The following is a 12,866-nucleotide window of genomic DNA, read 5'->3' on the forward strand; positions in this document are numbered from 1 at the left end:
GTCAAATTTAATTTAATTTAATTTAAAATTAGTAGAAGTCAAATTTAATTCTATCATAGGTCAAAGATATTGAAATCAATAAGAAAATGGGCAAATAAAAAAAAAAGGAGAAATAGAGATTCGTTGATTTCGATATGAATCGGCTCATTATAACCTTTATCCGAACCATATATTGATGGATTTCTCCATTGTTTTATCACTTTATTCATTAAAAAAAAAAAAAAAAGGCTTGGAGAACGGATATATTCCCTTTCCTAAACGAGAAGGACAACCGCAAGTGGCACTTAAACGTGAATTCTAAAGCGAAAAACGACAAACGACCAGTGAGTTCCCAAGCGCTGAAGATTACTGAAATGAAGACGTGGCGAGTGGCGGCTGGGGACGTGGCGTTCCCACCGCGAACTTAAACTCATATTCTTTCCCTCTGTGGTTCCTTGGAACCGACAAACCTGATTTCTCTTCTCCTCTCCCTCTCTTCTTCTTCTTCTTCTTCTTCTTCTTGAATTACTCAGAAGTCGAATTGTGGTCAATTCACTACCCTAAGAAAAGATGTTGGAGGATCAGGTCGCTTTCTTGTTGCAGAAGTATCTCGGGAACTACGTTAGAGGTCTCAACAAAGAAGCTTTCAAAATTAGTATTTGGAAAGGTTCGATCAACTCCATTTCACTATTTTTTTTTCTTCTCATTTTCTCTCATTTCCTCAATCCATACTCTGTTTCTCTCGCTTTTTATCAACTAAAAAATTTCTGAATTCGGTCATTATCTTTCAACCAAAAACTTCGAAATTCTCCTTGCAAGTTGCAATTGATAAGTGAGTTTTAGAATGTGTAGAAGAGTAGTCGATGAAATTTCGAATCGTGCTGGTATTTTAGTCTACAACCGATTAGTTTGTCAAGCTATTCAATTCCCAAAATGTGAAGGTTGCATACTGTAGGAATCAGTGTACTTGACTAGTCGTGGTGACTTCGGTTTTGACATCGATAGTACAAGTAGTTTGTGAAATCGAGTAGTCTATGAATTTGGTGAATGGAATCAATGTAGAGGAAGGTAGTACTTAGTTATTATGTGTCCATTGATTTATATCATGTTTGTTTGTCGTTGCAATTTTCTGAGGTAGGGCTCAAGGGTTGCTTACTTCTATTCATTATTTTGACTTGTTTTGAATTTTAATTATTTGCTGGGTATGTCGGACTGTTCCGCAGTGCAAATGACCATGTCAGAACTAGAACAGATTAACCTTCGACGTCTAGTATCAAATTGGTATTGAATCATGGAAAAGTTCATAGATAGTCATAAATATCTAAGAAGGATCTGGTGTCAGCGTTTCAATTGTATCTCCCTAAACCATTGGATAAAATTAATCGAATAAAAAAGACTAAAAAGAGGATCCTTTCTGGGTGAATAAGAGTGAGGTAAATTTTTTTCATTTACTAGTCTCTGAACTATGTGCTCAAACTTATCAGATGAATGTTATATTTTGCCACTGGAAGTTTGATGGTGAACAAATTGGGAAGCTAACAGGTCTACTTTCAATAAGAGAAACTTACATCAATTACCCAATGCATATCTGCTTCAATTACATGTTTTAAAGAGATATAACACAAAGGAATAATAAAAAAAAATGATCATAAAAATAATCCCATGTCTCATCCCATGATGAGTCCTCCAGTTTAGAGTGTCTTTTTGGTTACAGTTTAAGAGTTTTTTTTTTAAAAAAAAAAAATACCTTTCCCCCCTCTGGTTGGTTCGAGGAAATTTTTGTTATGTTCGATGTTTGTTTGTTTGCTTGTTTCATCATTGAGATGTGCATCCCTCTTTTAAAATGTTTGAATTTGAATTAATACATTTTCTTTTCAAGGAATGAAAAACTTATTTGAAATAATTTTTAATTGGTAAACAATGACTTAATGAGTCAATATATTTTATTCCTCCCCCACCCCTTATTCCTTTTCCACCCCCAAAGAGAAATATTGGAGATTTTCTCAAGAAATTCAGAGATAATTGACCTGATTTCCTCCCAAGATCTTATTTATTGTTCCTTTTTTCTTTCCAAGATCTTTTTCGATTGATATTGTTCTTCAAATTCAAGCTTTTGATGTCGTTCATAAAAAGTTTTGTGCATGTCACCAAATACGAGCATCCATGTAGTCTGTGCTCGTGGGCAGCAGATAGGCATATTTATGGTCATTTGATGAGGCTAGTTATCATTTGGTGGCATTCTGGTGTTAACACTATGCAAGTGAATACACATTGTTGAAAAACATGTAGGATCCTTTGTTCTGTTACCACACTGATGTAGGGCAAATTATAAGCCAGATACTATTTTCAATAAGACAAACTTACCTGGTAACTCACCCATTGGTGTAGAAAATGGGATTCCCTGTGCAAGTTCTTCTTGGAATAGGATTCAGATGTGGATAAGTAGAAGGAAGAGGATAAAGCAAAAAAAGAGGATAATTTCTTTTTGGGGGTCTGCATGTAGGAACTAATAGAAAATCCAAGAAAAGAGACTAGATAGGGAAAAATTTAACTGAGCTTCAAATCAATGATTATAAGTATTGTTAGGGTCCAATAGATGGTGCAGCGAAGAGAGAATGGAATTCTCTTAATGGTCAACTGATGCTGCTAAGTGGGTAGTTATGCTGGATGGCAAAACTCTTAAAAGGAGAAATCAGCTGTCTGGTACAGCTGTAGCGAGCAATTGTGCCAGGAATGATGAAATAACTATAGTCCCAAAAAAACTGGGTTGGTGGCACAGTTCGAGATTTTGGTGGTTTCGACTGAAATCTTGGGAATTATTTTGGCCTGTGACTGCAGGTATGCAATGTTTCAACTGATACTTTCAGGTTTCGGTTTCATACTGACTGAAACGCTACAATGGCTTATATAAAAGCCACATTTCAAATGAAATGGGTCACTATTTTAATCCATTTCGTCTGGTTTTGACAGCAAGTGTTAGAATTTGAGTTTATTAACATGGACATAGTAGACACACCCAAACACCTTGGGGGAAAGAGAGAAAGCAGAAACTTGAGGAGACAAGATTTCCATGGGGGATTTGGAGCCAAAAAGTTTAGTAGGCATGTGGTTGATTAAAAAGGCAGCAACAGGAAGGGTATCGGACAAAAAAGTCTTAGGGACATGTATGCCAAATAGTAGATTCTTAGTGACTTCCAACAAATGACGATTTTTCCTCTTAGCTACCCCACTCTTTTGGGGTGTGTTAGCACAAGTAAAGTCATGCCATTGTCAGTAAAAAGGTTTTGGAGTCCACCCCTATATCAGAACGAACAATTTTAATTCTAGTATCAAATTGAGTACAAATCATTTGATAAAATTTTTTGAATGCATCGCAGACATCATTCTTTTGTTTCATCAAAAAATCAAAGTGGACCGAGAATGGTCATCGACAAACAAAATAACGATAACCAAGCAAAGAAGTAGTGGGAGCTAGTCCCCAAACATCAGAATGCACAATGTGAAAAGGAATAGTGGATCTATTACCATGATAGGGATAAGAAGAGTGGCAATGTTTAGCAAAAATACATGGTTCACATTGAAAAACATGAGAAGAGCGGCAATGTTTAGCAAAAATACATGGTTGACACTGAAAAACATGGGAAGGAGGAAAGAGGAAACCAAGTATGATAATTGTTTTTTCATATCAACAAAACAAGGGTGGCCTAAACATTGATGCCAAAGCATCACAGAATCCATAGTATTGCTGTCACTCCGGCCACACACATAGGACTGAGCTGTGGGCAAAACAAGTTTGCGAGGTTCAAGAAGGTAGAGTTGTTTCTCCTCACGATACAAATCAAGGACTAAAATATATACCTTTTCTATTCATTGTAAAGATACTTCTACACTTCAAGATTGTAATCCTCTCTAATATTGAACATTCTGAGACCCCGGGGGGGGGGGTGTAAGTGCTGTTGCTTTACAAATTAAAATATTGAATCATAATCCTTGATTTCCTTGAGCAAAACATGTTTATGCCTATACACCCATTTTCGCTTTATAAACTGAAATCCTTATATCCTTCTTCTTGCTTTCCACAAAGTCTTTGGAGCCCCTAATCTTCTTGAAATGAGGATTGACATCTTAATCAAGGAGAGAAAATAATTAGGGAGGATAGTGAGGAACGCCTGATGAATATAACAGTGACATATTTCTTTTTTATGCATTTATCATGAATGCCAATGTAGCACTTTGGGTTTTAGTTAAAGTTTTAAAGTTTTAGTTGTCAGTGCTGAATTGTCCTATTAACTGTTGATGATTTTGTAGTGTTTTTTTTTCCTTTTACCGAAAATGGTGGTGCAGGTGATGTAGAGCTGAAAAATATGCAATTGAAGCCGGAGGCACTTAATGCATTGAAGTTGCCTGTGAAAGTCAAGGCAGGCTTCCTTGGTTCAGTGAGGCTCAAGGTTTGAGATTCTGAGTTAGGCTTCTCGTTTCCAAAATTTGATATTTTTGACAAATAACTAAAGGTTATATGTGATAACTGGGGCCATTAATTTTATGTTTCACATATGGTCTCACTTTGTTAGCATTTTTCTCAAACTGTTAGCGTTTTCTTGATATTTCTGCCATCCTCAGGTTCCATGGAGCAGGCTGGGTCAGGAACCGGTGTTAATTTACCTGGACCGTATTTTCATAATAGCTGAACCTGCAACCGAGGTTGAAGGATGTAGTGAGGATGCTGTCCAAGAAGCTAAGAAGAGCAGAGTACTGGTAAGACATTGACACACTTTGTTTGCACTGATTTGTTATGTTCAATGACTGCTGTTTAAATGAATGATTGGTATTATTATGTATCCTTGTGATAGGAAATGGAGATGAGGCTGTTGGAAACTACGCAGCAACTACAATCACCAGAGGTATGATTTGGCCTCAATCCTTTGGATTTCAACATTTTGAAGTACAAGTACTTTTTGGTCTTTAGAAATTCTACATTGTGTAAAACTGGGCATAGTGTGTTTCAATGTTTAGGTGTTTACCTTTATTGTGAAGTAAAGTCTTGCACTAGAAATTTTAAAATTTGTTATCTCAATGAAAATATTCATCAAGGCAGCACTGGGATTTGATTTTCTTCATCGTGGGCTGCGATATACTGATTTCTGGGCAGCAATGAAAAACATATAAATAAAACAAGTGTTGCAAATATTGCTGTGTTGAGATGGATGAGTGGAAAGACTGGGAGGGGTTGAACTAGAAATTAGTATTTGTTGGCAGACTTAGAAGTTGCATCAGTAGGTGGCAAGATGAGGGAAGGTGGAGTAAGATGGTTTGGCATGTTCAAAGAGGACCAACAATTGCAACACTTAGAATGATATGTTGCCTTAAGGAGGTAAAAGGACAAGGGAGTTGGAAGTTAAGGAAGCAAGAGAACAAGGAGAGAAATGAAGGTGGAAGAAGAAGAAAAAGAAGAGGAGAAATGAAGATAAGATGTTGTGTTGGAGTATAGTCTCCACCACACCTATATTACTTTACTAATGAGATAGAATAAATTGCATACACCACCCTAGGAAAGTAAAAAGGAAAAAAACGGAGCATAGTCTCTCCACCACACCTATATTACTTTACTAATGAGATAGAAGAAATTACATACACCTCCATAGGAAGGTAAAAAGGAAAAAAACAGAAAATTACAATATAAGAAAACTAGTTAACTAACTACTTTCTAAAGTACCCTTGCAACATATAAACTCTAACACTCCCCCTCAAGCTGGAGAATAAATATCATGCATTCCCAGCTTGCATAATAGGGTACCAAACTGAAGAGAAGAAAGCCCTTTGGTAAAGATGCCCGCCAATTGATCACCAGTCTTCATAAAAGGGGTGCAAAGGCAGCCAGAGTCTTATTTCTCCTTGATGAAGTGCCGGTCTACTTCGATGTGCTTTGTTCTGTCGTGTTGCACCAGATTGTGAGCAATGCTTATAGCTGCCTTGTTATAGCAATAGAGCCGCATAGGTTCATTAGTATCAAATCCCAATTCTTGAACCAATTGCTTCAGCCATATGAGTTCACAAACTCCATATGCCATTGCCTTAAATTCTGCCTCTACACTGGATCTAGCTACAACAGGTTGTTTCTTGCTTCTCCATGTAACCAAATTACCACCTACAAATGTGCAATAACCAGAAGTAGATCCTCTGTCTGAGAGGGATCTAGCCCAATCAACATCTGTAAAGCCCTCTATACTCAGGTGATCATGTATGGCATACAATAGTCCTTTCCCTGGGGAGGACGTCAAGTATCTAAGGATGCGGTATGCAACATCCAAGTGCCTACTTTTGGGGGTATGAATAAATTGATTCACAACTCCCACTGCATAAGAAATATATGGGTGAGTCATAGACATGTAGATGAGTTTCCTCACTAGTCTCGGGTACTTCCCTACATCAACAAGAGAGGGACCACAATCTTCTCCTAATTTGTGATTCTGCTTAATAGGAGAACTTGTTGGTTTGCAGCCTAACATTCCTGTCTCTTTTAACAAATCAAGAACAAACTTGCTTTGCATATGTTTTTGCCTTTCTTGGACCTTGACACTTCAATTCCCAAAAAGTAATTTAAGGGTCCCAAATCTTTAATCTCAAACTGTTGAGCCAAGTAGGACTTCAGCCTAGCTATCTCAACACTGTCATTTTCGGTCACAATAATGTCATCAACATAGACAATAAGGGCTATGATGTTACCATTACCACTCCGGGTAAATAAGGTATGGTCAGCTTGATTCTGGGAGTACCCATTCTTCAGAATAGCCTGTATGAATCTCTCAAACCATGCTTTTGGAGATTGTTTGAGACCATATAAAGCCTTCTTGAGGAGACACACCTTGCCTTTAGCTGAAGGGAAGTTGAAGCTAGGAGGGGGCTGCATGTATACTTCCTCCTCTAAGTCACCGTGGAGGAAAGCATTCTTCACATCCAACTGGAATAGTGGCCAATCTCTATTGGCTGCCAATGATAAGAGAACCCGAATAGAATTATGCTTAGCTACAGGAGCAAATGTCTCCTGATAGTCAATCCCATACATTTGACTATATCCTTTGGCCACCAACCATGCCTTGTACCTCTTAACTGCACCATCAGACCTATACTTGATTTTATAAATCCACCTGCATCCGACTGGGACTCTCCCCCTGGGAAGATCTACCAATATCTAAGTACCATTCTTCTCAAGGGCCATCATTTCCGCAGACATGGCTTGCTTCCACTTTAAGTCGGACATAGCTTCAGTGAGATTCTTGGGAATGGAAACAGAACAGGGAGCAACAGTGAAAGCAAGACCTGTAGGAGAGAGAGCATCATAAAAAACAAACTGGGCAATAGGATTGGTGTAGACTCTCTTGCCCTTTCTAATAGCCATTGGAAGGCCTAAATCAGAAGGAAGAGAAGGGATATTAGGTGACTGAGGTTGGTGGAGCTCAGGATGTGGATCTAAAGAGGACTCTTGGCAGGTCTTCTTTCCCTTTCCCTTCAAGCATTCACCTCTTTTATACACAATAACCTCATTTTCATTGCTAGCAGTAACACCTCTTTTGTCCACAACAACCTCATTTTCATTGCCAACATCAACACCTGAATGAGTATTAATGACAACAACATCAACTTCTTTATGTTTCCCAATGTCAAGCATAAAAGGAAATAGGTAGGGAAGAAAGAAAGGGAATATCATCAACAACCTTTTTACTCCAACAATTCTCCCCTTGAAGAGGGTGCTGGTGAGGAGAAAAGAAGGGTACGGATTTAAGGAAGGTGACATCTTTGGAGGGGAGACTCCGACGGGAGGAAGGATGATAACACTCGTAGCCTTTGGTATTATAAGAATACCCAAGAAAAAGGGCATTTGAGAGCCTTGGGGTCAAGTTTAGTTTGAGTGGATTTGTTAACATGAACATAACAAACACATTCAAAGACCTTGGAAGGAAGAGAGAAAGCAGAAGCTTGAGGAGACAAGGTTTCTAGAGGAGATTTGGAACCACTAAGTTTTGTAGGCATGCAGTTGATGAGAAAGGAAGTAGTAAGAAGAGCATCGGACCAAAAAGTCTTAGGAATATGCATGCCAAAGAGAAGACTCCGATTGACCTTCAATAAGTGGCGATTTTTCTTCTCAACTACCCCATTTTGTTGGGGTGTGTCAACACATTCTAGCTGATGGATAATGCGATTGTCAGTAAAGAAGGTTTGGAGGCCACCAAATATGTACTCCCCCCCTTTATCAGAACGAACAATTTTGATTTGAGTGTCAAATTGAGTATGAATCATCTGATAAAAATTCTTAAAGGCATCACAAACATCACTCTTATGTTTCATCAGAACAATCTAAGTAGTGCGGGAATAGTCATCAACAAAAGAAACAAAGTAGCAATAGTCAAGTAAAGAGGTAGTAGGAGAGGGTCCCCAAACATCAATATGGACAATATGAAAAGGAACAGTGGATCTATTGCCATTGTAAGGATAAGAAGAACGACGATGTTTAGCAAATAGACATGATTCACACTGAAATACATGGGAAGAAGGAATGGAAAAAAACAAATGTGGTATTTTTTGTCTCATAATACTAAAGGAAGGGTGACCCAAACATTGATGCCACAACATCATGGAGTCAACAGTACTATCGTCACTACGTCCACATGTGTAGGACTGAGCAGTAGGTAGGGGGGATGTTCCTGGATCAAGAAGGTAGAATCCCTTTTCCTCATGTACTCTGCCAATAATCCTCTTTGTCACAAAATCCTGAAAAACACAATGAGATGGAAAAAATGTAACACAACAATTCAAGGATTTGGTTAGGTGGCTCACTAATAAGAAATTAATATTAAATTGAGGAACATGAAGAACATAATCAAGGGGGGATAGAAGAAGTGACACAGACACTACCTTTACCAGAAATGGAGGAAAGGGAACCAGCAACAACTCTTAACCTTTTCTTTACCAGAACAGATAGAATAGGAGTCATAACAATGAGATATGCAGGTCATATGGTCAGTGGCTCCAGAGTCAATGACCCATTTAAAGGTAGTGGAAGGGCCTGATTTAGAGGCTTGTAGAGTGGAAGCTGAAGAATCTGACACTGTAGGTGTAGAAGTAGAGCTGTCCATATATGACAAAACCTTGCGAAATGCTGCAATATCATCCTGCATGGGGGCACCAGTGTCTGTCTGTAGTCCATATGGAGATCCCATAGGTGCAACCTCAGTCATCAAGGTGCAAGCTCTGGCTCCCCCTCTCCTGTTGCCTGGCATACCAGGGGAACAGCCATAAAGTATCCAACATCTCTCTCTCGTGTCCAGATTTCCCACAATGGGTACAGCTGAACCTATCCCTGTCATTTCTTTGGGGTGGAACCTGGTCTCTTCCTCCAATAGCTGACATAATGTAGGAATACACGAAAAATGGGGATGATACCCAAATCCAATGGGGGAGTACGCACTCTACTCAACCAGAGACAGGGCTTCTCAGGTAATACTTCTCCAAACAACCTCTGTCGATTCACTGATCTAGACAGGTTGAATAAACACACTTACAAAATGGGGATAATGCCCAAAGGCAAACGGGGAGTATATTCTCAACCCAAAAAAAGGTTTTCAAACACTGGTGAACATAGGCCATTTCACAAGGCACACGGCTCAAAGAGATTTAACAATGCGACATTCTTGAAAGTATAGTTTCATCACACAACCACTAGAGAAGCTCAACCAACATTCCTCACTAACACCAAGCAGCCCCACGTTGAAAAAACAATATCCAAATCAAATGGGGAGATCAGAGTCCCAAAATACACAGTTCCACTTCGAAAAAGAAATTCCAGCATGCAAATCAGGCAAGTAATTCAATAAAAGTCAACTCCACCACAATCTTCAAGGTATGAGGACATCATACAACAACATGAGAGGCTCAAACAACATAACTCACTAAAACCAAACAACTGGAGGTGTCACAGACCACCTTAATAATAAAAAAAATGACTGAAACAAAGGCTGGCAGTACCACATAATCCAAGAGAGAGTAGAGTTGTGGAGCTGCAACACTTAGGAACATGAAACGAGACTATAGGAGGGTTCAAACACACCCTTGGGCGATCCAAATAGACTAGATTCCAGCTCCAATACAGACTGGATGAGAAAGAGAATGAGAAATTACCCAGAGGGCTAGCGGTAACTTGCTGCCTAGCTGGGTTTGCATGATTTGAGCTCAAAGCCCTATTTCTTCAAATAAAACCCTCTTTTGGTTGCTCCATGGTATTCATTCATGTTCCATGTAACGTATCTTCAAACATTTCATATAATAGTTCCTTCCTTGGAACCCCTTTGTAACCTAGGGTTCCAAAGAGAGGAAAGAAAGGGAACAAGAAGATAACTCGACTCTCAAACCAACAAAGTAGACTCTGATACCAAGTTGGAAGTTAAGGAAGCAAGAGAACAAGGAGAGATGTTGGAAGAATCGTGCGTTAGAAAGAGAGAATGAGAGAATGAAATAGCTTAGTTTCATTGATAGGCAAGCCCCTCTATTTATAATAAAGAGGAATATTACAAAGGGACTGGAATAGACAGTAATACCCCTAACTAACTGACTCTATAAGAGCAGCAGTAAATACCTAATAACATAAGAATTAAACTACCCCCAAAAGGACCAGAATACCCCCACGGTATTCTGGATTACATATTCCAACACTCTCCCTCAAATTGGATTATACAAATAAGAGAAGAAAGAAAATCCAGCTTGAACTAATAAAAAAAAGTAACTCCATAATAATGCTAACACTCCCCCTTAAGTTAGCGCAGATAAGGTACTAATGCCAACTTGAACAAAATGGGAAGATACTAAGTTGCAGCAGAATCCAGCTTGACAGATGAATGCAACTCCCAAATAAACCTTCAAGAACTTGAAAAAACAGATCTTCAAAACCTGGGCAGACTTGATCAGCAAAAGAGGTAGCTTTCACCAATCTTCTACAGCTGTCCAGTAATGAATCTCTGACTGATAATCTTGAAGATAAGTAACTAGGGCAGCAAGTAGCGGAAACAAATGAATCAGGCAGTAGTAATGATCAACCCAACGCTCTGTGAAAGCTAGAGTGAATGCTAACTCCATCACTCAGCTCTCTCGCCCGGATGGTTCCACTGTGCAGGAGATCAAAGATTTGGCAGTTCAGCATTTTGATTCTATTTTTGGGTGTCCTCAAGGAGCTGCTGATTGCCTCCCTAGCCCTCTGCTCAACAAGTTCATTTCTCCGGATTATCATGAATCTCTGTGTTCCATTCCTAAAGAAGAAGAGATTGTGGCTGCTATTCATTCCCTTAAGGTGAATGGAGCTCCAGGGCCGGATGACTTTAGCATGGGTTTCTTCTTAGCTACTAGGGACATCATCACGCAGGATCTCATCTCTGCCATTGAGAGCTTCTTCTTCAATCCCAGTCAGATCAAAGGTGTCAATCATACGTTCCTTTGTCTCATTCCCAAAAAGGAAGGTGCCTCAGCTATGAATGATTTCAGGCCTATTGCACTCCGCAACCTTCTTTACAAGTTCATTGCAACGATCCTGGCTAGAAGGCTCAAGAGTGTGGTTGACTTGGTGGTGAGCAACAACCAATCGGCCTTTATTCCGGGGAGAAACATTTCTGATAATATTCTTCTTTGCAATGACATAGTCAGAGGATTTGATAGGAAAAGCCATGCTCTTGCTATTTTGCTCAAGATAGACATCCACAAGGCCTTTGATTCCTTGAGGTGGGATTTCATTGCCCAAGTCATGAGCAAAATGGGGTTCCCTATGCCCTTTGTTAACTGGATCAACTACTACATCTCTTCTCTTAAGTTCTCTATTCTTGTCAATGGCAGCCCGGCTGGCTTCTTTGGTGCTATTGTGGGGATTAGGCAAGGGTGCCCTCTCTCTCCTTACTTATTCACCTTGACAATGGAAGTTCTCTCCAGGAAAATTCAGATTAGTATTGATCTGCATCTCATCTCTCCCATGCCCAAGTGTAAAGCTCTCAAGCTTACTCACCTAGCTTTTGCTGATGATTTGATGATCTTCTCCAAGGCTGCTTTGGGCTCGCTTGATACTATTATTTCCTGTCTCTAGCTCTTCAGAGACCTCTCAAGCCTTCGCATCAACCCCTCCAAGTCTTTGCTCTTCTTTGCTGGAGTTTCTGAGCATGACAAAAGGGCTTTCCTTGATAAGTCTGGGTTTCCTGAGGGCAAGCTTCCCGTCAAGTATTTGGGCCTTCCCTTGATCCCTGCAAGGCTCTCTGCTCACCATTGCACTCCAATGCTGGACCTTATCAGAAAAAGGCTCCAACTGTGGAAAGGCAAGCTCCTATCCTATGCAGGCAGATTGGTTCTTATAAGATCAGTCTTGGAGGCTTCGTACATATATTGGTCTGATGTGTATGGTTTGCTCCATTCTACCATCAAATCTCTGGAATCTCTCCTAGCCTCGTTCCTCTGGAAGGGTAATGATTCCTCGAGATTTCTTCGCCCTCTCAGTTGGGCTGCTGTTTGCCTCCCCAAGGAGGATGGTGGGTTAGGCATCAGGAGAATCAAAGATATCAATTCCGCGGGTATTATCTAGCTTATCTGGAAGATTGTCTCAAAGAAGAAAAGCATATGGGTTGACTGGGTGTATTCAGGCCTTCTTCGGAATGATTCTCTTTAGATTGTCTCTACCTCTTCGGATGCCTCATGGGTCTGGCGCAATATCCTTGATCGTAGGTCCGTTGCTCTCTAGGCTATTCGCACTCAGATTGGAGATGGGCTCTCCTCCTACCTTTGGTTGGATCACTAGCATCCAAAAGGAATCTTGCTGCCCTTGGTTACTCCTAGATCTATTTATGCCTCGGGCTTTCATAGGCTCT

The 12,866-nt window shown here is 39.8% G+C and overlaps 1 protein-coding gene across 2 annotated transcripts in view; it reads left to right on the plus strand.

Moving 5' to 3' along the window:
- The first annotated feature begins 320 nt into the window (after positions 1 to 320).
- Positions 321 to 12,866, plus strand: part of LOC122664096 — a 236,003-nt gene continuing 223,457 nt past the window's right edge. For both annotated transcript variants that reach the window (XM_043859785.1, XM_043859784.1), the window contains exons 1-4: positions 321 to 646; positions 4,324 to 4,427; positions 4,600 to 4,734; positions 4,830 to 4,880. In XM_043859785.1, the coding sequence (XP_043715720.1) occupies positions 550 to 646; positions 4,324 to 4,427; positions 4,600 to 4,734; positions 4,830 to 4,880 (387 nt within the window). In that variant the 5' untranslated portion in view covers positions 321 to 549. The remainder of the gene's footprint in view (positions 647 to 4,323; positions 4,428 to 4,599; positions 4,735 to 4,829; positions 4,881 to 12,866) is intronic.

The sequence above is a fragment of the Telopea speciosissima genome, chromosome 6 (assembly GCF_018873765.1).
Source record: "Telopea speciosissima isolate NSW1024214 ecotype Mountain lineage chromosome 6, Tspe_v1, whole genome shotgun sequence".
Classification (NCBI taxonomy): Eukaryota; Viridiplantae; Streptophyta; class Magnoliopsida; order Proteales; family Proteaceae; genus Telopea; species Telopea speciosissima.